General features: G+C 50.5%; 1 protein-coding gene across 1 annotated transcript; it reads left to right on the top strand.

The window, feature by feature from the left end:
• The first annotated feature begins 937 nt into the window (after positions 1–937).
• On the top strand, positions 938–16,735 carry LOC101836694 (SEC14-like protein 4). Its single transcript, XM_013112530.3, has 12 exons — positions 938–1,080; positions 4,576–4,651; positions 8,181–8,224; positions 8,517–8,576; positions 8,672–8,860; positions 10,402–10,497; positions 10,757–10,817; positions 11,693–11,776; positions 12,055–12,161; positions 12,238–12,377; positions 12,457–12,626; positions 13,576–16,735. The coding sequence occupies exons 1-12, from the start codon at positions 1,027–1,029 to the stop codon at positions 13,731–13,733; spliced, it is 1,239 nt and encodes a 412-aa protein (XP_012967984.1). The 5' UTR covers positions 938–1,026; the 3' UTR covers positions 13,734–16,735.
• The last annotated feature ends 9,200 nt before the right edge of the window (positions 16,736–25,935 follow it).

Here is a 25,935-nt window from a genome sequence, read left to right as displayed (position 1 = left end):
ATATCAACATATAATCAGTAGCAAAAACAATAAAGTATTAGCTGTTTCTGGTACTAAGTCATTGAAATCCAGTTTGCTGCTTCTACTTAGCACAGCCCACACTTGCTGGTGACCAATCGCATCTGCAATGGGCGACCGTCTCACATGAGCCCATGCTTGGTCACCTTATATCTGGAACTTGATTTGACCCACGAGAGGACAGAGGGGAAAGGTCTCAGTGGCCTGTTTCCACTGCCTCCTCCCCCCTCCCTGGCCACCTGCTGTCCAGAAAATCCATGCCAAGGCAGCCCGTGTTTCCTCACCCTACTCTCCGAGATCAGCTTACTCAGTGGAAATCACCCCCCCCCACACCCACTCCTTGGCTGTCATGTGTCACTCTGGCTGTGGTACCTCTCAGGGATTCACCACCTGGGCCATCCTGTAGCTCCTGGCTCTACTGAGAGCCTTCATAACAGTTTTGAAACCGTGTCCTTAACAGTGAGTGTGACATACCAAACATTCTGCTAACTCGGGAGGCACATCTTACCTAACCCTTCTCAACGTCTAGAGGGCTGAGCCATTTGGCACATGAGGGCTCTCCTCCTGGCCAGTAAACACACATGGAGCCCAGCCTGTGTTCAAGGTCAGGGAAAGGGGACTTCCTTAGGCAAAAGGACTCTGGGGTAGTGACATCCTCACTTCTGAAGAGCCTGCTCCTATGCATGTGTCCTTAGGTGAACACAAGGCTAACACCCCCAACACCTACATCCCACGCTACCTGAGTGGCAGAGCCCTGATCTAGTGAAGACCTGGAGATGAATGCCATTTGCCACCTCAGACTCTCAGGACACCTACCTCTTGAGGTCAAGTCACCCCTCTGCCCCATAGGGTAGGCCTGATGACCTGGGCAGACAAAACAAAACAAAAAGAAAACCCAGGGAGCACTGGGTAGGGCGGGGCAGAAACTCCCTTGGGGCGGGACCAGCATCAGACCTGCTAGGCATAACTGGGCCAGGGTGGTGGCAGCTGAGGCCGGAGGAGAGCACCATGAGCGGACAAGTTGGGGACCTGAGCCCACAGCAACAGGAGACACTGGCCAGGGTAAGGGGTGAGGCGGGCGGAAAAGGGCAGGAGCTGAACTCACATTGGCTGTAGCACTCACTGTGTGGGGACTGAATGGAGAAGCCCAGTGCCTCCCGAGCACTGCTCCAAGGCCGCTGCACGCTGCACCCCTCCTCTCCCTCCCTCTGGGTTACTTCATGGTGTGTGTGTGTGTGTGTGTGTGTGTGTGTGTGTGTGTGTGTGTGTGTGTGTGTGTGTGTGTGTGTAAATTCAGCCTTCCAGCACAGCGTGCCCCACCACCCAGCCCTGGCCTCTGCTCCCGGCCTGTGGCTATACTGCCAGGCAGACCAGAGAGCTCTGCCCAGATTGCGACAGTTCGGTTTGCTTTGGTTTCTGTTGCCTGGGTTTCCACTGTTCTTATCAGATGTGTTTGTTTACTTTTAATTATCACAGAAAAATAGAAGGCTAGGGGGTCTTATTTTGAGAGCAATCCTGCAGGCTGTACCTGGAGAAGGGAAGGGCTACTGGGAAGGGAAGGCCCAGGCCTCAGGAGTCCAACCCACGCTCACACTCAGCCTTGTTTGGAAGGGAAGCTTGAGATTTGTGGCAGAAGGCCAGGCACTGGAGGCTTTGAGTCTGGAATCCTAGCATTGAGAGGCAAAAGCTTGAAGATTGCCAAGTTCAAGACCAGCTGAACCTAGCAACACTCCCTCAAAGAACAAGACATGAATGGCTTGTTTGAAATGTCTCCCATGGGGAAGGACTTTACAGGGAGAAATGACAGTCCTGGGTGAAGGAGGGGAGCTGGGAATTCAGCCAAGGCTCTCCAGGTGAGAGAGAGGCCCTTAGCAGAGCAGTGGCATTGTCTGGCCAGCCTCCCAGTACTGATGGCCTCAGGAAGCACCAGGCACAGGGTTCTTTTGGAACTAGACATCTGGCCTCTGGGAGTGGATTGTGAGAGAGCCCTGTGAGCCATCCTGTGCTCACCATCATTTAAAAATAACAAATGCTTGCTATTTTAAAAACTATAAGAAAAGAAAGGAGGAGAAGGGAAAGGCTGTGGGTAGACCAGAGCTCTTTACGACTACGCATAGCATCATTTCCTTCTAGAGTCTTCCTGAGCTTAGCGTGGACCACTGTGCCACACTTCCAGACACACGGTCTTCATGTGACACTGTGCCACACTTCCAGACACACGGTCTTCATGTGACACTGTGTCACACTTCCAGACACACGGTCTTCATGTGACACTGTGGTCACACTTCCAGACACACGGTCTTCATGTGACACTGTGTCACACTTCCAGACACACGGTCTTCATGTGACACTGTGGTCACACTTCCAGACACACGGTCTTCATGTGACACTGTGTCACACTTCCAGACACACGGTCTTCATGTGACACTGTGGTCACACTTCCAGACACACGGTCTTCATGTGACACTGGTCACACTTCCAGACACACGGTCTTCATGTGACACTGGTCACACTTACAGACACAAGGTCTTCACGTGACACTGTGGTCACACTTACAGACACACAATCTTCATGCGACACTGTGTCACACTTCCAGACACACGGTCTTCAGGTGACACTGTGGTCACACTTCCAGACACACGGTCTTCATGTGACACTGTGTCACACTTCCAGACACACGGTCTTCATGTGACACTGTGTCACACTTCCAGACACACGGTCTTCATGTGACACTGTGGTCACACTTCCAGACACACGGTCTTCATGTGACACTGTACAGTGGCTTTTCTCCAGGCTGAGCGAACAGTTGCTTAGACGGGATGAGGGGTGCAGCATTATTGTTTCGTAAGGGGCACTCTTCCCCCTCACACCCTCCAACCCCAACAAGACTTCCTCTGGTCCCTGGGGCTGCAGCTATCTTCGGATGTGAACCCTCCCATTGCCTGCTGGGATTCATGCTTTAACCCTTGTTAGCACCAGACTATCTGAATGACAGCAACAGGTGAGGTACATGAAGGCTATGGATTTACCAAAAAGAAAAAGGCCAAAGAGGAGAGTCTGTTAAATGCACAGCCACACTGTGACAACAGCGTACTCCCAAAGAAGGTATGACTTGACCGAGGTTGGCCTGTCTCAGCAGCTGACTGGAAGTTTGCTTAGTCACAAGTAAACTGTTGGTGAGGGTCGGTAGCTGCCCCTGGGGCTGACTTTAGGAAATTATAGAGCACCACTTATTTACAGAATAGCTATTAGGAGTCAGGCTGTGAACGTTTGTACACAGCATTGTGGGTTATCAGTCCCAAGGCCTCATGGCCTTCTTGTTAACGTGTGGGACTTTCTACCTTCAGGTTTGGTCGTTTGTCTTCACATATTCCTTTCTAATGATGTAAGCAAAGTGGAATTATTCTCATTTTTTTTTGGATTATTACTATTGGCCAGGCATGGTGGCATATACCTTTAATCCCAACACTTGGGAGGCAGAGACAGGTCAGCCTGGTCTACATACATAGTAAGACCCTGGCTCAAAAACTAAACAATTATTAGTGCTACTTTTCAGAGATTTGAGATACCTAGCCTTGACTGGCTTCAAACTCACAAGATCTAACTACCTCTGCTTCTTGGACACTAGGTCCAGCTTTATAGAAGGCTGTGTGTGTGTGTGTGTGTGTGTGTGTGTGTGTGTGTGTGTGTTTTATGGGTGTTTTACATGTATGTATATATGTGCATCACATGCATGCTTGGTGCCGTGTGAGCGCTAGGAATCAAACCTGGATCCTCTGGAAGAATATCCAGTCTTTAACTGCTGAGCCATCTCTTCAGTCCCGTAGGTTTTCTTTTTTTAGACATGTACTCCATATGTAGCCCAGACTTGTCTCAAACCCCTGATCCTCTTGCCTCAGCTTCCTGAGAGCTGGGGTGACAGATATGCACCACCAAACCTGGTTTACATGTTTATTTTAAACATATTCAAGCCTTTGATTGGACAAATTTGACATTACCTTCATTTCACAAAGGAGGAAATTGAAGATAAGAGAAAGGAACTCTTTTCTGTTCCAGACCATCTGGATGCAATTTCTGGGTTAATGTCTCTAGAACCGTCAGGCTAGCCTTCATCAGAACCACCCAGAATTGAGGGAGAAAAGGCTAGAGTTCTGGTATTTATTCGGGGAAGGCTCTGGCACTAGCCAGAAGAGGAACTTGTCTCCCAAGAAAAGGTTCACACAGTTCTAACAGCTCCTCAGACAGACTATAGTCCCAACATGACAGGTGGGTGGTGGATAGAGCCACCCCTTGTTAGGACTGCTCAGTTATGCATGCCTCTTGTACTTTGTTTAAACTTAAGCCTCATTCCAGAACCACTTGTGTGTAGGGGACCACTGGGCCTCTTTATCTGTTTCTCTTTCCAATGTGGCCACATCGAGTAACTCCCTTTTGTCAGCTTTTTACTGTTGCTTGTCTCTTGATTGGCCAGCTGAGGACAGGGGGCCACACCTACCTGGTTTCAGCTGTCAGGGCCCAGTAACACTGTGACTGTCATGTCCATCCTGTTCCTCCTAGTTCCGGGAGAACCTCCAGGATGTGCTGCCCAGCCTGCCCAAAGCTGATGACTACTTCCTTCTGCGCTGGCTCCGAGGTGAGGTCACAGGGATCAGGAAGGCAGAAATCGAGGGGAAGGACAGAAAGGAACAAGACAACAAAAAAGCTGAGGTGGGGCCCTTCAGAGGACCGCCCTTCTGAGACACAGGCTTCCAGTGAGTCTGCTCTCAGCTAGAAGCTAAGCTTCATTGCCATAAATGCACAGCACAGACTCGTCTGAGCCTTAGTCTCTCTGTCTACAGAGAAGACACAAGTCACTTGAATGAAAACAAAAAACAAAAAAAAGAGGAAATGACGGCTCCTAGGTATGGGTTGAGGAGGAGGTTTATTGTATTCGTGAGGGAGAGCACAGGCAGAGAGCATCTAGAAGGGTCCAGACTGAACCAGGCCATGACCCTGAGAGGAAAGGCGTGGGGGCGGCAGGAAGCACATGGAGGCCAGAGACTGCTGCCTGGTGCCTCCCTTAATCACCCTCAACGGTATTTACAGAGCAGGGCCTCTTGCTGAAACTAGAGCTTGCTGGTTAGCCAGCCTAATTAGACAGCTTGCCCTAAGGCATCTTCTTTCTCTCTTCTGTGTCATTTCTGATTTAATACTTTTACCCCAGTGCCTTTGGCTTCAACAGAGTAAACACCTGGGAGGCCCTAGGGCCTCCCCTGCTTGGCCTTGAACTAGGCAGCAGTGAACACTGTCTTTGGGACTTGGGTCTGCCTTCAGTCCCTGGGGACATTGAGCAGTGAATTAAAGTAATGGCTGAGAAGGAGCTTCTGGAAGTCTCAGGAGTCTGGAAAAGTAATACCAGAAATGGCACCAAGGCTGGGGTGGGGTGGGGGGAAGGCTGGGGAGAAAATGCTTTTAACCCACTACTTTGCATGGGGTAGAGTTTGCACTTGAGGTAGGAGAAAGTCAAGACTCATCGCAGACAGCGGACACATGCGTATGGTTTAAACAGTTGTCGACAAGAACAGGCTTGTAGCTGAGCCCCAGCTCCACACTGTGCTAGCAGAGCATCTGTGAGAAGCCTGTCTCTCAGCCTTGCTTTTTTCTGTGTTGTCCTAGGCATGGTATTGATCCCTGTCTTCAAGGTGCTGAGTCAAATATGATGTCACCAGGTCTACACAAAGGAAGCCCCAACCCAAAGACTACTCTATCCCTCTCTTTTTGTTCTTTCTGTGGTTTTTAAAAGTTATTTTTTAGAAATCATTTTAAAATTTTATTATTAAAACAGTTTTATGTTTTCAGGAAAAAAAAGCCAACAGGATCAACAAAAATCTGGTAGTATTCCTATCTGAAGCAATAGCCTGGTGAAAACTCAGGTTCTACTCAAACCAGCAGCTAAACCTATAAAACTCCAAGAATTTAAACTTGGAACAGAGAAGATCCAGACACACCAGACAGACAAACCTTTAAATGCTAATATATTTAGAACTGCCGTATTCAGTTTGGTAGTCTGTAGACATATTTAACTGCCCAAATTATATTAAGTCTGCAGGTTCTCATCTCACTGGCTCCATTTCTGCTGGTCATTAACTGTATGTTAGATCAGAGATGGCTGGTCCCATCATCACAGACCATCCAATGGGCCAGCGCCGATGCAGGTAACTCTGATGAACACACAGACAGGGCAGACTGTAACCGCAGCGGCTGGTTCTCAGGGTGTGGTGCCCACATTGACAAACAGCCGCATGTATTTGTTTGGCCTGTGTCGATGGGACTGGAGCCCTCATGAGACAGGTTGGGTTCAGTCGAAGCTGCTGAGGAGTGAGTGGGCTGCCTGTATGCAGTGAACAACTTGTCACAGGAGATGGTGGAGGCTGAGCTAGTGACTTTCCTGTCTGGCAGGAAAGTCACCTTCTACTTGAACATCTGTGATGCTCCATTTCATTTCGGCTCCATCAGTGGGAAATCTGATAGCAAGCTAGTCAAAACAAAAGGAAGCTGCCAAGGCATTTCTGAAATAGACTATACCCGTGGGCTGGAGGCAAACCTGTAGTTCCAGCTGAGTTCATGAGGGTACCTGCTGAGCAAACTTGAGGACCACGTTTCTTCTCTCAGCTCCTATACAAAGAGCAAGACCCAGCATGGTTGAGGCTTCCTGGTCAGCCATTATTCTGGCCAACTGATGAGTTCTAGGTTCAGTGAGAAAGTGACCAAGGAGGACACCCAGCATAAACCTCTGGCTCCACACTCATGTACACACACCTGCATGAACAGATGCACAAATAGATTCCCAACCCCAAGTGTATTTTGAGGCTATAAGGAAAAGTGAGGACACCCTAATTTTGTCCTCATATGTCTCTAGGGACCAGCTCATCCTAACTTTAAAATAATTTTTATATCCGTTTGTTTGCTTATTGGGAGATGGGAGTACTCATGCAACCAAAGCATATGGAGGCCACAGAAGTTTGCTGATTGATTTTTCTCTCTATCATGTGGGTTCCAGAGATCACACTCAGTTCATCAGGCCTGGTGACTGAATGAAAAAAAAGAAAGAAAGAAAGAAAAAAGAAAGGACATGACTGCTCCTAGGTATGGTGGAGGAGAAAGTTTATTGTAGATAAAAGGGAGAGCATAAGCTGAGTGTTGTGGCGCACGCCTTTAATCCCAGCAGAGGCAGGCAGATCTCTGTGAGTTCAAGACCAACCTGGTCTACAAGAACTAGTTCCAGGACAGCCTCCAAAGCCACAGAAACCCTGTCTCAAAAAAACAAAAAACAAAACAAACAAACAAGAAAAAAAGGGAAAGCATAGCCAGAGGCAGGGACATCTGGGAGAGTCCACAGTGGACATGACCAGACTGAGCCATGTGAGGAGCAAGGGACAGGGAGAGGCCAGAGCCAGTCGGAGAGGCCAGAGGGCACAAGGTAGTTGGAAAGGGTCAGGTAACCAAATGTCTGGATTATATAGGGAAGGGAAGACAGGGAAGGGCAGTACAGTCCCTGGACTGGAGAAATTTTAGGTAGGGGTGGGGTAGGCACGCTGTACCCTGTAGCAGGTAGGGACCCAGGGATGCTGGGAGAGCCTGGCAGCCAGGTCCACTCTGATATGTTAAACGGACACCTGGGTCAGTGTCTTAGCTAGGGCTTCTCTTGCTGTGAAGAGCACAGCAACTCTTCTAAAGGAAAACATTTAATGGGGTGGCTTACAGTTTATCATCATGGTGGGACATGGTGGCGGGTGGCTTACAGTTTATCATCATGGTGGGACATGGTGGCGTGCAGAAAAGAAACAGATTTCTGCATCTTGCACAGGCTGGAGGAAGTGATCTGTCTCACTGGGTGTGGCTTGAATATGTACATACATATATATGTGTATATATATATGTATATATGAGATCTCAAAGCCCACCCCCACAGTGACACACTTCCCCCAACAAGACCACGCCCACTCCAACAAGGCTACACTCCCTTTGGGGGCCATTTTCCTTCAAACCAACACAGTTGGCCATTTGTTCGTGTTTAGGACTTAACAGTGGCAAGTGCCTCTCCTTTACCTGATAAGCCATCTTGCTGAACTCCCAAGACCAGATCATTCTAGCTCTGGCCTCTCCTTCCCATGTTCTTGCAGCTCGGAACTTTGACCTTAAGAAATCTGAAGACATGCTCCGGAAGGTAGGACCCTGCCCCCTGCGTCCTGACTCCCCTCACGCTAACCCAGGTTTCTGGCCTGCAAAGAGTGTCTCCTCTCCTGTTTCTTTTTCCATCCTCCTGGATCTTTTTCTGAACAAAGCCTGAGTCACTCCTCCCATGCACCATCTCCCACCCCCATCCCCCTTCTGTGGAGCCTAAGGGTGCTCTGATAGAGTCTTGTAGCTGTGGGCAGGGAGACCTGGCTTCCTGTCCCCAATATCTGCAGAGGCTTTTGGAGACAGGCAGCTTCTGCAGCTTCTGCGTGTCTCTGTAGCATGTGGAGTTCCGGAATCAGCAGGGCCTAGACCACATCCTCGCATGGCAGCCGCCAGAGGTGAGCCCCTTGGATCCCTGAGCCTGCTGCTGATGCCCTCTCCCCGATGGCACAGTGTGGGCTGCTTTGAGTCAGGACTTTGTCCATTTGTCCAGGTGATCCAACTCTATGACTCGGGTGGTCTGTGTGGCTATGACTATGAAGGCTGCCCCGTGTGGTTTGACATCATTGGGACAATGGACCCCAAGGGGCTCCTGATGTCTGCTTCCAAGCAGGACATGATCCGCAAGCGCATCAAAGTCTGTGAGCTGCTTCAGCGTGAGTGTGAGCTACAGAGTCAAAAGGTGAGCAGCGGGGCTCAGGCAGCGGGCGCGGCGGCCTCCATGTGACCAGGTGGAGACTCCAGGCCCAGGGAAGAACAGCACCTTGTCTAACTCTTGCCAGCTCTCAGTATGTTTTTCTCCCACTTTGATTTCTCCGCGCGAGTGTGTGTGTGTGTGTGCGTGTGTGCGTGCGTGCGTGCGTGCGTGCGTGTGTGTGTGTGTGTGTGTGTGTGTGTGTGTGTGTGTGTGTGTGTGTGTGCTGGCCTGTGGTAAGGTCACCAATGCCTTCTCTTCTGGCTGAGACCACAAAATGCTTGTCGAGCAAGCATAAAGACCATGCTCAGATTCCCAGCACCCACAGGAAAAGCCCTGACACTGACCATAGGCATAGTGAGAACCCTTAGCGTTGTTCCCAGGGTTTCTTGGAACAGCCAGCCAGCTTTACTTACGAAAAAGATAGTCACTACTGTAGATCCTCTAACTATGAAAACTGATAGCCAAGCCATGACTCTGTGCATCCCCCATGGGACTCAAGGCGATACTACAGTGTTACTAAAATATGTATGAAATCCTAGGGCCACTGAGATGACTCAGAGGGTGAAGGCACTTGCAAGCATGCCTAACAACCTGAGTCCTGTTACGGGAGCTAACATGGTGGGAGGAGAGAGCTGACTTCCACAAGTTGTCTTCTGACTTCCAGACAGGCACCCTGGTATGCACCTGCACACACACATCTGCCACACGTGATAGACAGATAGACAGACAGACAGAGAGATAAACATTATATATTTTGTGGTAGTGTATCCCTTTAATCCCAGTACTTGGGAGACAGAGGCAGGTGGATCTCTGTGAGTTCCACACCAGTCTGACCTATAGAGAAAGTTCTAGGACAGCCAGGGCTACATACAGAGAACCTGTCTTGAAAACCAAATGAAATATATATATATATATATATATATATATATATATATAGACAGATAGAGAGAGAGAGAGAGAGAGAGAGAGAGAGAGAGAGAGAGAGAGAGAGAGAAAGAGAGAGGGCCCTCAAAAGTGAGGCTTCTACTCCAAGAAGGCCTTCACATTCCCAGGTCTCATCTCCTGCCCCTGAGCTGCCCTCTGACCTCTGCATCTTTCAGAGCGAACCCAATGTAGAAGGCAGCCTTGTTGGTTTTGTGAATCGGCAATATGAGCCCAGCACGTGCCGTGGGGCACATGCAGAGGTCGAGGACAACTTCTGGGAATTGGCTCTCTTCCCACCATGCGGGTCCCAGGGACTGAACTCAGGTCTCAGAAGCAAGCGCCTTTACCCATTGAGCCATCTTGCCAGGCCTTGAATCGCACTTTAAGCACGCTCTGGGTGATAGCGTTGAGCAAACTGTGATGATACCGCCTCTGGCAGGGCTCAGACCCAACATCTCCTCACACTGTACATGAGTACCATTTGTTCAGGGCAAGCCACGGGCTTGCCAGGCCTCCCTATCAGGGGTGGCAAGAACACACAGCTGGCCAGGAGCCCCGTGTGGGTCAGTGACCTAACCAGTGTGCCTGCTCTGTCCCTGCAGTTGGGCAAGAAGGTTGAGAGGATGGTGATGGTGTTTGATATGGAAGGGCTGAGCCTGAGGCACCTGTGGAAGCCAGCTGTGGAGGTCTACCAGCAGGTAAGGCAGGAGACAAGAGCAGCTCCAGGCCAAGAGGAGCCCACAGCCCACCCCGACTCCCCATCCAGGGGACCCGTGGGCCAACCTGAGACGCTGGCCTTGGGACCACCCTAGAAGGAGGATGAGGAGCAAGGACATCCCAGAGGAGGGTGCACATGTTATGGAGAAGGCTGGGGTGGGCCTCTTGCTTCAGCAGCAGCAGAAGTCGGGCATCCAGGGTGCTGGGTGCTGTCATGACCAATGTCACTTGACTTCACAGTTTTTTGCCATCTTGGAAGCAAATTATCCTGAGACAGTGAAAAATTTAATTGTTATTCGAGGTGAGTCTGTGACTGAGGTGACCCCTGCCGGGGAAGGGAGACTGGGGTGGGGGTGACAGAAAATAAACCTTTGGGTTAGCACTTCTCAAAATCATCTTTTGTGAAGAATAAGGTTTTCGTTTGTGTTTTTCACTCCATTCCTTCGTAGGCTGCTGTTTTTATAATATGCAAACCCCTGCCCTGGCATGTTGCGGCCATGTTAGGTGTCTAAATGTTCGCTGCTGTCTTCTTACTCACCTCAGTGTAGACTAGACCACAGCCACGCTGTTAGCAAGAATGCCCCCTGTCTTCCATGGCCATCCTATATTCCCTGGGTTCAGGTGACCACACCTCGTTAGCCCTCTCCTTTTGAGCAAGTCAGTTTCATCTCACCGAGACTCAGATTTTCTGTATTGTGAACTGGGGACACCGTGACACCCCCCAGATAGTTAGGATAGTAAATGAGAAGATTGCACACAAAACCCGCCGCACAGGAAGTGCTCGGTGAGTAAGCAGTATCCCTGGGGTGGGGCAGGATGCTTAAAACAAGTCTCCCACCCACCCTCACCCAAAAGGACTCCGAGGTCCCCTAGCAAAACCTTGAGTGAGAAAAGGAAGGGCTACCCACTGTTGCTGACTGTGGACCCAGCTTGCACCCAACACCCTACAACAGATTAAGGGACACCACGGACCGTTGAGGTCCAGACACCATGCAGTCAGTCACTTCACAGCTAACATCACTAAGAGAGGTGTAAGTCCTTCACTGGCGCTCACACAGCAGGGCAGGGCAGAATCCGGATCCGCACAGCTCCCGCCTGGCATAGCGCCTTGGCTGCGCCTTTATGTACCGAAGTTGTCTCTGGTCCAGCTTCCCAGTGGCGTTCTGTGTGTTTCAGCTCCCAGGCTTTTCCCAGTGGCCTTCAACCTGGTCAAGTCTTTCATGGGGGAGGTGACGCAAAAGAAGATAGTGATTCTGGGAGGTGAGTGACTGACCCTTGGCCTCCAGCCGGGGACAGCTCTGGGCCTGTCTGGAAAGCAAAGGGTGCTGCCGAAGACCCCCTTCTCCTGGGAGATCCTCTCTCCGCAGCCATTGGCTTTGACCCGCCTCAGCAGAGCACAGAGCTGGACTTCCAGTTCCGGATGGCCTAAGAGCCTAAGAGTGCTCTGAGGAGTAGACTAGTGGAGGAGCAGGTGATCCTCCCCACCGGCTCTCTGTTGGTCTCCTAGAACCCCTCAGAGCCCCCTGTTCCTCACACAGATAACTGGAAACAGGAGCTGCTCACGTTCATGAGCCCTGACCAGCTGCCTGTGGAATTTGGGGGGACCATGACTGATCCTGATGGTAACCCCAAGTGCCTGACCAAGGTACAGAGTGCCTGGAGGATGGGGAGGGAGGACTCCAATGTGGCGGACTAGCAGCTTACCCACCGCTGACTCACAGATCAACCATGGCGGCGATGTGCCCAAGCGCTATTACCTGTGCAGGCAGGAGAGGCTGCACTATGAGCACACAGTGGCTGTGGGCCGAGGCTCCTCCCACCAGGTGGAGAACGAGATCCTGTTCCCAGGCTGTGTGCTCAGGTAGGGACCCAGCCTGGGCGCACCTGGGAGGGCCTCGCAGTCCATACAGGAGGTTGTCAGTGGGCTCTCTTCGCTGCAGGTGGCAGTTTGCATCAGACGGTGGGGACATTGGCTTTGGAATTTTCCTAAAGACCAGGATGGGGGAGCGGCAGAAGGCGGGGGAGATGACTGAGGTGCTGCCCAGCCAGCGCTACAACGCCCACATGGTGCCTGAGGACGGGAGCCTCACCTGCTCAAAGGCCGGAGTCTGTAAGAGCTTCCGGTTTTCCTGCAGTTGTCTTTGTGATAGAAAGAAAGCCAGGCCGGGTGGTGGTACTCCCAGCACTCGGGAGGCAGAGGCAGGCAGATCTCTGTGAGTTCGAGGCCTGGCTGGTCGTGCAGCCTCCAAAACAATACAGAGAAACCCTGTCTTGTAAAACCAAAAAAAAAAAAAAAAAAAAAGAAAAAAAGAAAAAAGAAAAGAAAGAAAGCCAGACCCCTCAGGATTTCTTTCATGTCCAATTCTCAGGGAGGGTGCAAGGACTGTACCTGTAGCTAACTTCTTATACTATAACAAAATACCCAAGGCAATTAACTTAGAAAATACCATACCACACGGTTCTAGAGATTCTAGCCCAAGATCCAATGAGTTTATTGCTTTGAGGCTCTGGTGAGGGTGCACACCAGGACGAGAGCACTCAGAGCAAAGGCACCAGTATCTCAAACCGGGGACCAAAGGAGAGGGAAGGAAGAAGCCAGGCGTGGTGCTGGCACACACCTGTAATCCCAGCGCCTGGGGAAGCTGAGTCAAAAGGGTCAGGAGCTCAAGGCCAGCATAGAGAGACCATGTCACTCCCCTCCCAAGGTGCCCACCACCTTCTGACAGTGCCACCTGGGAACCAAGCCTTCAACACATGGCTCTTCTAGGAACGCTTGCCCAAACCATAGTGATGGGAATGACATCCTTTCTTCTGGGGCTGCTCTGAAGAGGGGTTCAGGGAGCTGTGAAGTGACGGTGTAATGCTTGGGTGCTACAGGGGGCCATACCCCTACTGTGGTCACCACACTCCCGGGAAGTGGTCATGAGCAGTGGGGTTGGGGTCAGGGCAGTGGCTGACACTCGGGTCTTACCCATGGGCCTGGCCAGCACAGTTCCCAGCATCACCAGGAGTGCTCACGAGCTGGGCTTACGTCGTCTCTCTCTTCCCTGTCTTTGCAGATGTCCTGCGCTTCGACAACACCTATAGCCTCCTGCATGCCAAGAAAGTTGGCTACACTGCAGAGGTGCTGCTCCCAGACAAGGCCTGTGAGGAGAAGTTGCAGGGCCTCAGGGCAACGAACCCTTCTCAGGACAGCGAAGACTCTGGCCGCCTCTGACCCTGCTCCATCCAGCTCCTTCACACACCACTGCCCCTCCCGAGGCCAGGCAGGGTGGTGCTGAAAGTGCTTCAGAGATCTCCAGCCCCGTCTCTATCTGAGCCTCCCAGGGGACCACTTAGACACAGACCAGCACTTTCATTCCCTGTACCTAGAGAATGAGGCTGAGGCTGACACCACACATGCACTAGGAAAGGACCCTGTCCTTGTTCTTGTCCTCTTGAAGACACACACTCACCCAGGATTCAGCCACGCTGGTATCCCAGCTGGGATCCAGTACCTGAAACATATGTCCTGTCCCCCACAGGAAGCACAGCTGCAGGGATGGTTTCTCTCCAACCGGAGGTCAGCAAGGATGGAAGGGCCAGCTGGAGGCAGCTGGATAGCCTGTGGAGGAGGGGTGAGGCCCCAGCTCCAACACAGCATCAAGGCCTCTCTAAATTCTGCTGCCTTTGGGAGGCAGGATGTGGCAAGGGACCATCTGAGGAAAAGTCACACTCAGCTTGACAAGGTTGAGCAGGGTGTTGAGTCCAGTGAAGAAATACACACACACACACACACACACACACACACACACACACACAACACACACACGTGCACATGCATCTCCCCGCCCCCATGCACACCTGTTAGGATCCTGCTAATACTCAAGTTTGACTATTTCCCATTTCTTAAGGCAGTTGCCCCTGCCACGCCATCTTCAAATTCACCATGTAGCCCAGGCTGGCCATGCATTCATCTGCCTTCTTCAGTGTCCTGGGTGCTGGGATCTGCACCACTATGCCCAGCTGTCTTTATTTCTGGCCTGAGTGGAGTTCAGAGCCAAAGCTAAGCTGCAGAGAGATAACAGAAGTGGAGTGCAGGGTGAATCATCCTGGGGGTTCATCCTGACTTCTAACATGCTTCTTGAAGAACCTTCCAGCCTTCCACACATCTGTGTGTCTCTAACGAGAGAGTTGAAAGGCAGCTGCCAATGCCCCTTCCCCAGGCGCTAGCCAGTGACAGCTGCTGCATGTAATATCTCAAAGACTGGCCATACTGGATTCTGCAGGTAGTCAGCCAGTCCACCATTGCTCCATCAGAGCAGATGCTGCCAAGCTTGAGTCAGTGTGCCTCTTTGTACAGACTGGGAGGAGCCATTACCCGGGGCCTAGGAGTCTGGGCTGTACTGCACTGCTTCTGCCTGGGTCTCTGGTTGGGACAGAAGACCTATGTCACATGTAGGGAGGCTCAGACGCTGTTTTTAGGATCACTTGGTGGCCTTCTTTGTCCTACTATGATGCTGGCCAAAACCCAGGAAGTGAACAGTGAGATGTTCCTGAAAAGGGAGTCCTTGTTTCAAAGTGCCATCATCCTAGAAACCTTAGCAGATGCAACCATCTAGGCACCATCCGAACAAGAAGCCAGGTCCTGGCCCCTCTCCTGTTTTCAAACGCCATCATTTGATTTTCTCTGCTTGCTAGATGTCTTCATTATTAAAGAGATGTTAGTGGAGGAAATCAAGAAGTCTTGAAGATGAGGGGACTCTTCAGGGTAACCCCCAGCCACTATACCTGGACCATTTACAGTCAAGGTTTAGAGTCTGAATAGGGGAGAAAGGCCAAGAGGCAGTGCCATAAGAAATCCCTGCCTAAGCTTAAGCAGATTGACAAGAAGGAAAGAAATTCTATGATTTTGCTGGATCCAAAGAGAGCCTGGAACTGTCAGGCAAGAGTCACAAGGCATTTCCAAGTCCAGGACTGCTCCTGCACTGGCGATACAGTCTCCCAGAGGCACTCCAGCTTCCTGGGGTCATTTCCCCACATCATTTGGCAGACTGAGGTGGTTGTCACTAACAGTGATTAGGACTGTCTTGAGTTCATCCATCTCACTTCATGTCATGATGAGTACTCAGAGAGACTCAACGTGGCCTTAAAATAAAAGGCTTCTGGACTTGAACCCTGACCCTTGTCCTAACCACCCACATCCAGTCTTCCCTTTAGTACAGCCTCACTAGTATTTCCTGGCTGGTAACGGAGGCAGACCTGCCCTGTGCACAAGGAGAGTTGATGCTTCCATCAGAGGACACAGGGTGGGCAGCAGGCACCAGAGGCTCCGGATTCCAGAGCTGGCACATGCCTCGTGGTTAAACAATGATCACAGAGGTCACCTGAGGAAGTGAGGCCGAACCTGCCTGGCAAGTGGACGGGGCATTGAGAGCCCAGGAAGTCATGTGTCCTCAGCGAACCCTCACTCTTGCAGGCAGGTCCAACTCTCTGAAATTGCAACACAATGCTGTCATCTACAAAGCTCCTTATTGAGAACCATGCCAACTGAGTTACAAAACAACCCAAAAACCCACAGAACACGTCCACACAACATTTCATGCAATTTCAGGGATTCTGTGTTTATCCAGATTCATAGAGACCCTGAACCTCATGCAGCCTGTAGTTCCAACTTGGACACCCCTTATAGAGTGTCAGTTTTGATTTTGTGTGCACGTGTGTTTCTGGAGCTGTGTCATGTCCTTGCACATGCTAAACAAGCACTCTGCTTGTGAGCTGCATCCCCAACCAAAAAAAAAAAAACCCTGATTTCTTAAAAAAAAAAAGGTTTGTGCCTTCATTTACTTATTTACTCATCATTCTTTAGCATTTGTTGAGCGTCTGTCCAGTGTCTGGCATTGCAGGTCCTGGGGACAGTAAGGATGCTCAGCTGATCGAACTCCGCCCACTGGAAGCCTGTCCACACTGAGGGGGGCAGAAGTGACCTTGCTGAGCAGAAACCAAACGTGCATGCTGTCTTCTGGTGTCTTGTGGTGGCAGGGACCAAATTCGTGGGGGACGCCCAGGAAAGAGTGAGCTTTGCTGAAGTGACCACAGAAGGACTTGGGGTGGGATAATTACATAGGGACGTACCTCTAGGGTGAGGAATGGGATATGGGTGGCCACAAGGTGTTTGGGGCCAGAGGAGAGTCAGGAGAGTTAAATGGTTGTCAATAAATCACACTTTGATGTAAGTTACAGAATGACTGTAAGTGTGCAGTTTGTCAGGGGTGGGCAGCATTTTTGACAGGAAGTTATACATCCAAGCACTTCAAATAAGGTGCTACGGATCCTAAGGCCTTCTCTATCTAGGGGATAGAGGCAAGGCCTACTCTACCCCAACCACCTCCTAAAGAAAGTCCTCACAGCCTCTGGAAGAAGGCACATGGAACACTTATAGGGGTGCTTTTATGGCAATTAGGCTCCCCTACCTACCCACTCCCAGATTCCCAGTCAAGCTCATGACATTGAAAGGGACACAGCAGTCTGGTGTTCAGGGCAGGTTTTAAGCCCAGCCCCCACAGCTCACACAGCTCCTTGTGTCATCCTGAAGCAGAGCCCAGCCCCCCACAGTTCACACAACTCCTTGTGTGTCACCCTGAAGCAGAGATGAAGTCCCATTTTACAGGCCAGCACACGGAGGCTCGGCAAAGTGAGGGTGCGCCTTGAGCAAAGCCCGCATCCAATGGCAAACTGGGGCAGACTCCACGTGCCCCCATTGCCTTCTGAGAGGACCGGCCTGACTTGGCCATTTCCTCTATGAAGGAAGACTGTGTGGGTTTCAGTGTGGGCCGGAGGGAGGCATGGAGTTCCAGAAAAAGTCCAGCTCACTCCCAATGTACCGGGTGCCCAGGCCAGTCTGTGACAAGAAGCCTTATGGATGGTTACAGGAAAGGAGATCTGGCTTGGGGCAGGAAGTGACTTGTCCTGAGATACAACATAAGGAGACAGAGACAGAGACAGAATAGCAGGGGGGTGGCACACACCTTTAATCCCAGAGGCAGGTGGCTCTCTGAGTCTGAGGCCAGCCTGGTCTACAGAGTGAGTTGCAGGACAGCCTCCAAAACAATACAGAGAAACCCTGTCTCGAAGAAAAAAAAAAAAAAAAAAGGAGAGACAGCAAGATGTGAACTTGAGGAACTGGGCAGGGATACAGCCTAGTGGTAGAACACTTGCTTAGCATGTGCAAGGTCCTGGGTTCAATCCCCTGAGCCACCCAAACAACAACAAAACCCCACAGGCTTGGGTCCGTCTGGCCTGTGAAGTGGGAGGCTTGGTCGCTTCATAGAAAGAGCAGCCAGGCCAACCAGGTAGAGACCTGCTCCCTCAGCCTTGTGACCTCTGTGTCCCTCCACCAGGGAGCAGTGCTGGGCTACACATACCTCGGCTCACTGGGCATGCAATTGAAGGACCTCCATATCTCACAGGTCCGGGAGGCCAAGCCCACCAGCCCCAACTGTTTGAGGTTGCTGGAAGTGGCAGAAAGAGGGGGTCTAATCCCACTTTTCATACCCTGTCACGGGAGCTCGTTCTAACAGGACCTTGTCTTCCCCTGCCCTGTCACCTCTATTTCCAGCTTAGAAGACCATTGCTGTCTTCCCACCCAGACTCCAAAAGCCATAAATGTCCCCGAAATGACAGCTGGATCGCATTTCTCTGTGTAAGTCCCTCCCTGGCTCCCCAAGTGCCCCTGTGTGTGCACACAAGTCTTACGAGGCCCTCTGTGACCTGCCACAACCCTCCTTCCTGCCCCAGCTTCACCCGACAACCTGAATCTATCAAGTCCTGTAACCCACCTGCTTGAGCTATGCCCTGAGCCCAGAACTCAATCACTTAAGAGCTACTTGGATGGCCAGAATAAGAATTTACATAAAGACAAAAACTAACAAATATTGTCGACGATGAGGAGAAACTAGAAAAGAACCACATCCATTTAGAACTATAAAGCACTGTGTTTGCCTTGCATGACAGTCTGTGTTCAACCCAATGAGTCCATTCTTGTGGATTTAACTCAACTGACTGGAAAGCATATGTCCCCATTAAGTTTGTACAAAAACATTTTCCTAACAGCATGGTTCACAAACCGAAAGTGGAAGGCGCCCGAGTGCCTGTCCACCAACCAACAGACAGAGCCATGGATGCTGTCCCACATGAGACAGTGTTCAACCATAAAAAGCAACGGAGCCAGAGGGGCACAGTTGCACACGCCTTTAATCCCAGCACCTGGAGGCAGATGCGAGTTCGAGGCCAGCCTGGTCTACAGAGTGAGTCCCAGGACAGCCAGGGCTACACAGCAAGATTCTCTGGAAAACAAAAGGAGAAAGGAAGTAAGGAGGCAGAGCCACGCTGATGAGGGCCGCAGTGCCAGCTTCACTTACTGTGAACTTGACAGGGAGTTTATACAGACGTAGATGGAGCAGTCAGGTCACAAACAGGCCAACTGTACAAGCACTGCAAGCAGGTGTAATATACAGGTAAGTATGTATATCTCTGACTATGTCTAAGTGTAGGAAAGTATGTAAAATGCTAGGATTGGGGGGCCTAGAGAGATATCTCAGCAGTTAAGGGCACTGATTGCTCTCCCAGAGGACTTGGACTCAATACTCAGCACCCACATGACAGCTCACTATTGTCTGTAACTCCAAGATCTGACCCCTCACACCGACAGGCAAAACACTGATATACATAAAGATAAATAAAAATTCTAGAACTTTTCTGTTTTTCTGTTCCATTTCACCCTTCTGGGACTATCGTGGTCTATGCATTAGGCTGTTGACGGAATGTTGGTATGAGTCGCTGACTGCATTGATACACGATGTAACTTGGGGGAACCTCAGAAACATCATGTTAAATGAAAGAAGCCAGTCAGTGAAGGTCAATGCATTCTGGATTCCATTCATGCAGAATATCTGGAACTGGGAAATCTACAGAGCTAGAACGTTTGGTTTTCAGGAGCTGGGACAGGGCAGAGGAAGTGGGGGATGGTTGTTGATAGGTTCAGAGATTTGGGATGGGGAAAAAGATGATGTAAATTTTATGTGTTACTAGAGTCCTAGACCAGGAGGTCCCAAAAGACCATATTTGAACATTTGCCCTAAAAATCAAATGTAGGGGCCTAGGAGGATAACTCTATAGATGAAGTGTTGCCTGTGTAAGCATAGATTTGGACTACTAACACCCAAGTTAAAAGCTTGGCATGGTGACCCTCATTTGTTACCCCAGCACTGAGTGGGCAAAGCAGGATCCTGGGAGCTGACTGGCCAGCCACACTTGATAAAACAGTAAGCTCCAATTCCAGTGAGAAAGACTCTATCCCAAAGAATAAGGTGGGAATCCAGGTGATGGTGGCACATGCTTTTAGTCCCAGCATTCAGGAGGCAGATGCAGGAGGATCTCTGTGAATTTGAGGTCAGTCTAGTCTACAGAATGAGTTTCATAACAGCCAGGGCTGTTACACAGAGAACCTATCTTTAAAAAAAGATGGAGATACCTGTTAATTGACCTCTGGCTTACACATATGCACACACACACACACCAGGTGAGTGCACTTGTGCACACATATGTATACACATACACATATACACATGTTCACACACAGTACTGGTGAGATGAAAGGATTTTATGATGCAGGGTGAGCATACTGGGAGATGGATAACTACCAGCCCATCTTCTAGGAGCTAACAAGAGCTTGAGGCTGTACAAGGCAATAACAAACTTGGAGGTGGGGAAGACAAATGTATATTATCTGGGCATGGCACAAACCTGTAATCTTGGCACTTGGGAGGTCTAGGAAGGAGTCAGGAGGAGTTCAGGGTCCTTTGGCTACATAACCAGTTCTGAAGAGCCTGGGCTACATGGGATCTAGTCTGCTTGGTCATTGCTTCAGTTTAAGTCCTGGAGGGTCTTCTGGCTTTAAAAACTCTCATTGCTGAAAGGGAGAGTTGGTTTCCCTGGATATGATTGTTCTTCCTCGATTGGGCAGCTTTGGTTTCTAACTCGGCTACTTGCTGACACTTTGGGTGAGGGGCACAGCCATCCTTACTTAAGGCAAATCAACTTTGCGTTGTCAGTTTCTAGGCAGACTCTCCAAGATTTATTTTTTATGTGTGTGTCAGGACCCATGAAAAGGAGTCCATTTTATCTTGCCTCAAGTTCAGAGAGTTCAAATCTGTCTTATTACCTATAAGACGTAGCTTGGTGGCTGTAGGATGCTTTGGCCTTATTAGCAGAGGTCTCTATCTAAGTAACAATAGACTTGGGCCCAGGTGTGTTTATTCTCAACCCTAAGGTCTGAGTGGCAGGTGTGGCTACCAAATACCTGGAGGACTAAGGGAAGTAAGTCTCTTTGCCCCTTATACAGGATAATAAAAGTCCTCTGCCATTGTCCCCACTTTTGGTTGGATACTTAAGATTGTTAAAGAATAAACTAAGGGTGCATTCAGCATTCAGTATGGATTCAATGGCTCTCCCAACATCGATCCTGTGTCTCTGCCTCTTAACCCCTTCAGCTAGCTTTTCTTTGATCCACACTCCCCCTCTCAGGTCCGAACCCTGGGCTGGTGGGCTGGCTCCGACTGCAGCCCTACAAAGGCAGCTTCCCACAGTGTGCACACATGTGTGTCCTTGTGAGGGTATGTGCATATGAGTGCAGGTGTCCTTGGAGACCTGAAAGGTCAGACTTCCCTGAAGCTGGAGTTGTGGGCTCTTGTGAGCTGCCCAGAATGGATGCTGAGAACCATACTTAGGTGCCCTGACAGAGCCTTTTCTCCTGCCCCTAGACAGACACTTTAAACAAACATAACTGTGGAGAGAGATGAGCCGGAATCTGACCCAACATTTAAGGCAGCAAAGAAGACAGATACAAAAAGAGAGTAGAGACACCACATGTTTATCCTTTCAGTTTTTTGTTGGGCATCAAAGGCCTCCATGCTTCTTAGCCAAAGCAACCTCCGAACCTTTGTTACAGTTAGGTTAGACATTTAACACAACCCAATGAGGGTGCTAAAACACCACTGATCTGTATATGAAGAAAAAGCATTTATAGTGCCTGTGTGGATCATGTTACATTAACATTTTCTTCCATTTTCCTTGGCAAAAGCTCAGTTAGTGGAGCTCCCACTAGCATGCACTAGGCCCTAGGTTTGATCCCTAGCATTGGAAAAAATTATAAACAAATAAATAAATCTGTCCAAGGTACTAAAGCCTCGCATGGACTGCCAGAGGGTGTGACAGAACAACACTGGGTGCATGTGCACCCTCCACGCCCACCCTCACCCCCACCCCCACCCGCCTCTCCTTCCTGTGGTCTGAGCTCTCTCCTGCCTGCTTCTTGCTAGCAACGTTTGCTCACATGGAGCCTCTGCACTCCCTGCAGACTCTCTTAGCTGGTTCAAGCATGATCTGCCTAGGGAAGGTGGGCAGGAGAGTGTGGACACTGGAGTTGGTGGGGAGCAGCCCTTTACCATTGCCTAGAAACTTAGGGGGTCTTGGGTGAGGTGAGTCAGTTCTGCCAACTCCCACACCTGTGTTTACTTGTATATGTTGTGGTTGTCGCCTTGGTCCCCTGAATCCTTGGCAAAGGAGTTGTTCAACACAACCTGGGGGGTGTTTACCTGGGGAGAATAGTTCTGGGTGTGTACGGATGGTCTCTTCCCCTGGCCCTTTGTTTCAAAGGAAGGGAACGTTAAATTCCAAGTTGACTCCACCTACCCTGCAGCCCAGTGTGTGTGTGTGTGTGTGTGTGTGTGTGTGTGTGTGTGTGTGTGTGTGTGTGTAGGTAGCTTCCAGCTATCTTGGGGTGGGGTGGAAGATGGGGCACAGGGCTGGGGCTTGCTCCAGTTCCAAACAGGTAGCACAATCAGACAAGCTGAGCTCCAGTTGTAGCTGCACAACTTCTGAAGGTCCCTTGACCTCTGTGAATACCCGTTGCTTTGGCTGGGAAACGAGGCCACCTATAGCCGCTTCCATGAGAACAAATGAGGACATGAAGCTCCCAACCCAGAGGAAGTGATTAGCAAATGGGAAGCCCAGCGCTCTCCGCAGAATCCCTGCAGCTTCCCCCAAGATTAGCTCACTCTCTTTAATATTTAGATTCGCAGTCCCCCTCCAAAGGCCAATGTGCAGAAGGCCTTGGCCCCAGCTGATGCTATTGAGAGATGGTTGGAACATCCAGGTATTAACTTCATCAGCCGTCAAAGAACTGACAAGGTCACACTGAATGGGATAGTGGGCGGGGCCTACTCAGGGAGTTGTGTTCATGGAGGAGAAGCCTTTGAAGAGTGTATTGTGTCCCCACCACCCCCTCCCTCTTTCAACTTCCTGGCCACTAGGAGATGAGCAGCCATATGCTACTTCACATTGGGTGACCTCTGTGTTGGGTCCCTTCTTTTTCTTTTCTTTCTTTTTACTTATTCTCTCATGCGTTACGTCCTGACCACAGCCTCCCTTCCCTCCACTCCTCCCAGGTCCTCTCTAAATCACCCCCTAGATCCACTGCTCTGTTTCCCTAAAGAAAATAGCAGCTCTCCCAGAGATGTCAACCGAACATGGCATGACAAAATGCAGTAAGACCAAGCACAGACCTTCTTATCAAGGCTGGATGAGGCCACCCAGTAGGAGGAAAAGGGTTCCAAGAATACGCAGAAGAGTGGGAGACATGTTGCTCACTCACGAAAACCCTTAGGTAAACAACCACCGCGTGTATACAGAGACCTAGCACAGACCAAGCAGGCTTCATGATTGTCGCTTCAGTCTCTGTGAGCCCTGTTTAGCTGATCTGTGGGCTGTGCTCCTGTATCCTCAACCCCTCTGGCTCCTACATCCTTAACCAGTGTGAAGCTCCTGGAGCCGAGGCTGTGGGACTGTCAAGTCCTTGGATGAGTCATTTCATTCTCCAAGCCCCGCATCTGTAGAATATGCTAAACAATGGTGCACACCTCCTATAGGGAGTTTCCTAAGTCTAGTAGACACACTGTGCTCCGAATTCAACTTGGCACGTGATATGACTTCCCTAAAAGTGATCATTCTAGCTATAAGCCACATGGAGGAATTAAAGTTCAAGTAATTGCTGGTCTCAGCTACTTGGGACACTGAGCAGGAAGATCACAAGTTCAAGGCTTGTCTGGGCTACAGAGTGAATACAAGGCTATCCTGATCAAATTTCCCGGGACCCTGTCTCAAAATAAAAAGTTAAAAGAAGGCTGAGAGCAATGCAGTTCAATGGTAAGAGACCAGCATATCCTTGTCTAAGGCCTGGGCTCACTCTCCAATACCAGAGAAAGAAAGGGGGTTGGGGGAGAATTCAATTAAAATCACAGGCCTACCAGCCATGGTGCACGCCCTGGTGATCAACAAGCATTCGAATGCCACGTACACACTTGTGATCCCGGTACTTGGGAGATAAATCAGAAGGCTCTTGAGTTTGAGGCCAGTCTAGGTTATACCGGGAAACACAGACAAAAAAACAACAACCCGGGCTTCAGTTATGCTGTTATTTCACACAGGAGTCATGACTACTACACGGGTTAACTGGGGCCGACCATGCCCACCATCACAGGAAGTCCCGTTGATGGCTCCTACACACTAAGTTGCTTGGCACATTTGTGGTCCAGTCAGAAGGGCTCAGAGTTCCTATGAGAACCACATCTCCTAGAAGGACCCTGGCCTCTCTTCCTTCCCAGCCATTAGAGGGATTAGGGAGAGAACAGAGACTGGTGAGAAACGGTGGGATTAGGAGCTAATGACAGAGCGGCTAAGGAACCCAATCTCCACAGGTCGCCGTGCGGGGGAAGTGGGTGGTTGGAATGTGAAGTGGGGTTGGGCTGGGTGTGGAGAGTTACCTAACTGTTCCAGAGGGACATACCAGGTGCCCCAGACAGAGGGAAATAGACAAAGGTAGCTCTTTCTCCTGTGGACCCAACTGTATCAGAGCACCAATCAGGCAAGGAGCCAGCAGGCAGTGTCTAGAGTGTTCCACCCACCTCCTTAAAGAACCCTGAGATAGGGCTGGAGGGATAGCTCAGCCCTTAAAGGCTAGGCTCACAACCAACAGAACCCTGAGATAGCTCAAGAAAGAGGCCCAGGATCGCCCCAAAACTGGACATCTAGGATGCTCTAGGTTAGGGTTAGTGGACCTGGGACAGTCTTGAGCAGATTGGCTTGGGCTAGCCTAGCTATGTTAACCAAGGCTAGCCCAGGATAGTTTCTGCCCATGTAAATTCTCTTGAGACAGCTTTGCTTTCTTGTTTGTTGGTTTATCCTGAGACGGGGTCTTTCTGTGTAGCCCATGCTGATCTTGAGTTTACTGCCTCCCACGGTCCGCCTCCTGAGTGCTGAGATGATAGGCACGCGCCAGGTTGGAGGTTTTCATAGAGACACTAAGTGACAGGATGGGCTTCTCCTTCCCATGGCTCCAGGGAAGGGAGGGGGTTAACCCCTAGCAATGCACAAACCCAGGCAGTTGGGCTTCTCATCCAGGTAAGGGCAGTCCTCCATCTCGAAAAAAGAAAAAGAAATGAGTGGCCGCGGGAAACACTGGGTTGGGAGGTTTAAAAGAAAATCCGGAGCAGAGACAGGCCTCAGGCTCATCTGGTGGTAGAACGTGACAGAGAGCAAACGACACAGGAACCAGCTGGGCTTTTCTAAGCACCTCTGTGGATAACCCACCAGCTTCCTCACCCCCAGGCGGATGCCTATTGCTGGCCAGATAGGAAAACCCCCAAAAGACATCCTTGCCTCCAAGGCCGTGCGCCTGCTCCCCCTGAACCTCCAATACTAATGGGAGCTGTGCATAACCGGAGGCCCCACACCTGGGGTTCTGGGTAGACATGGGGGAAAGTGCCTGGCCTTTCCCTATGTTCAAGTCTATAGGACCAGCTCCTTGCGGTGGAATTTGGAAGATATCAGGAAAGGTAGCATTGGCCCGCGGAAAAGACCAGCCTTCACCAGGGACCTTTGCCTTCCGTCCTCAGTTGCAGTCAGCTTGTCTGCCTCCCTCCTTTTACGGTAGCAGGAACTGAACCCAGGACTACAGTACTAGGCAAGCACTAACTCCATCCCGCTCCACAGCCTGTCTGCATCTGAAGGGTGTGAGCAGGAACTGAACCCAGGACTACAGTACTAGGCAAGCACTACCCAGAACTCTGCTCCACAGCCTGTCTGCATCTGAAGGGTGTGAGCTTCTCCCAGCTCTGAGCGTAGTGTGGGCTGCTCAGTAGGCTGCAGGGCCTCAGACTCCCATCCTGCAGGAGCCAGTGGAGGCTTTGGGGCTCCTTCATCAGGAGCATGAGGAGACTGAGGCTGAGGGAAAGCCTGTACCTCTGAGAAGTGAAGCTCACCCTCCATGGGACCCCCCCTTCTCTAGGACAGTGGTCATTGGAGGCCAGAGAGCACGGAGAGGG

Source organism: Mesocricetus auratus, unplaced genomic scaffold, assembly GCF_017639785.1.
Source record: "Mesocricetus auratus isolate SY011 unplaced genomic scaffold, BCM_Maur_2.0 Super-Scaffold_100006, whole genome shotgun sequence".
NCBI classification, from domain to species: domain Eukaryota; kingdom Metazoa; phylum Chordata; class Mammalia; order Rodentia; family Cricetidae; genus Mesocricetus; species Mesocricetus auratus.
Note: the sequence above shows the minus strand (reverse complement) of the source record. Positions and strands in the feature narration are given on the sequence as shown.

Excerpts from the sequence above, each read along its gene's own strand:
- LOC101836694 (XM_013112530.3), top strand. The coding sequence starts at position 1,027 with ATGAGCGGACAAGTTGGGGACCTGAGCCCACAGCAACAGGAGACACTG. Across the intron at positions 10,818-11,692 it reads AAATTTAATTGTTATTCGAG|CTCCCAGGCTTTTCCCAGTG; the intron begins GTGAGTCTGTGA and ends TGTGTGTTTCAG. Across the intron at positions 12,627-13,575 it reads CTGCTCAAAGGCCGGAGTCT|ATGTCCTGCGCTTCGACAAC; the intron begins GTAAGAGCTTCC and ends CTGTCTTTGCAG.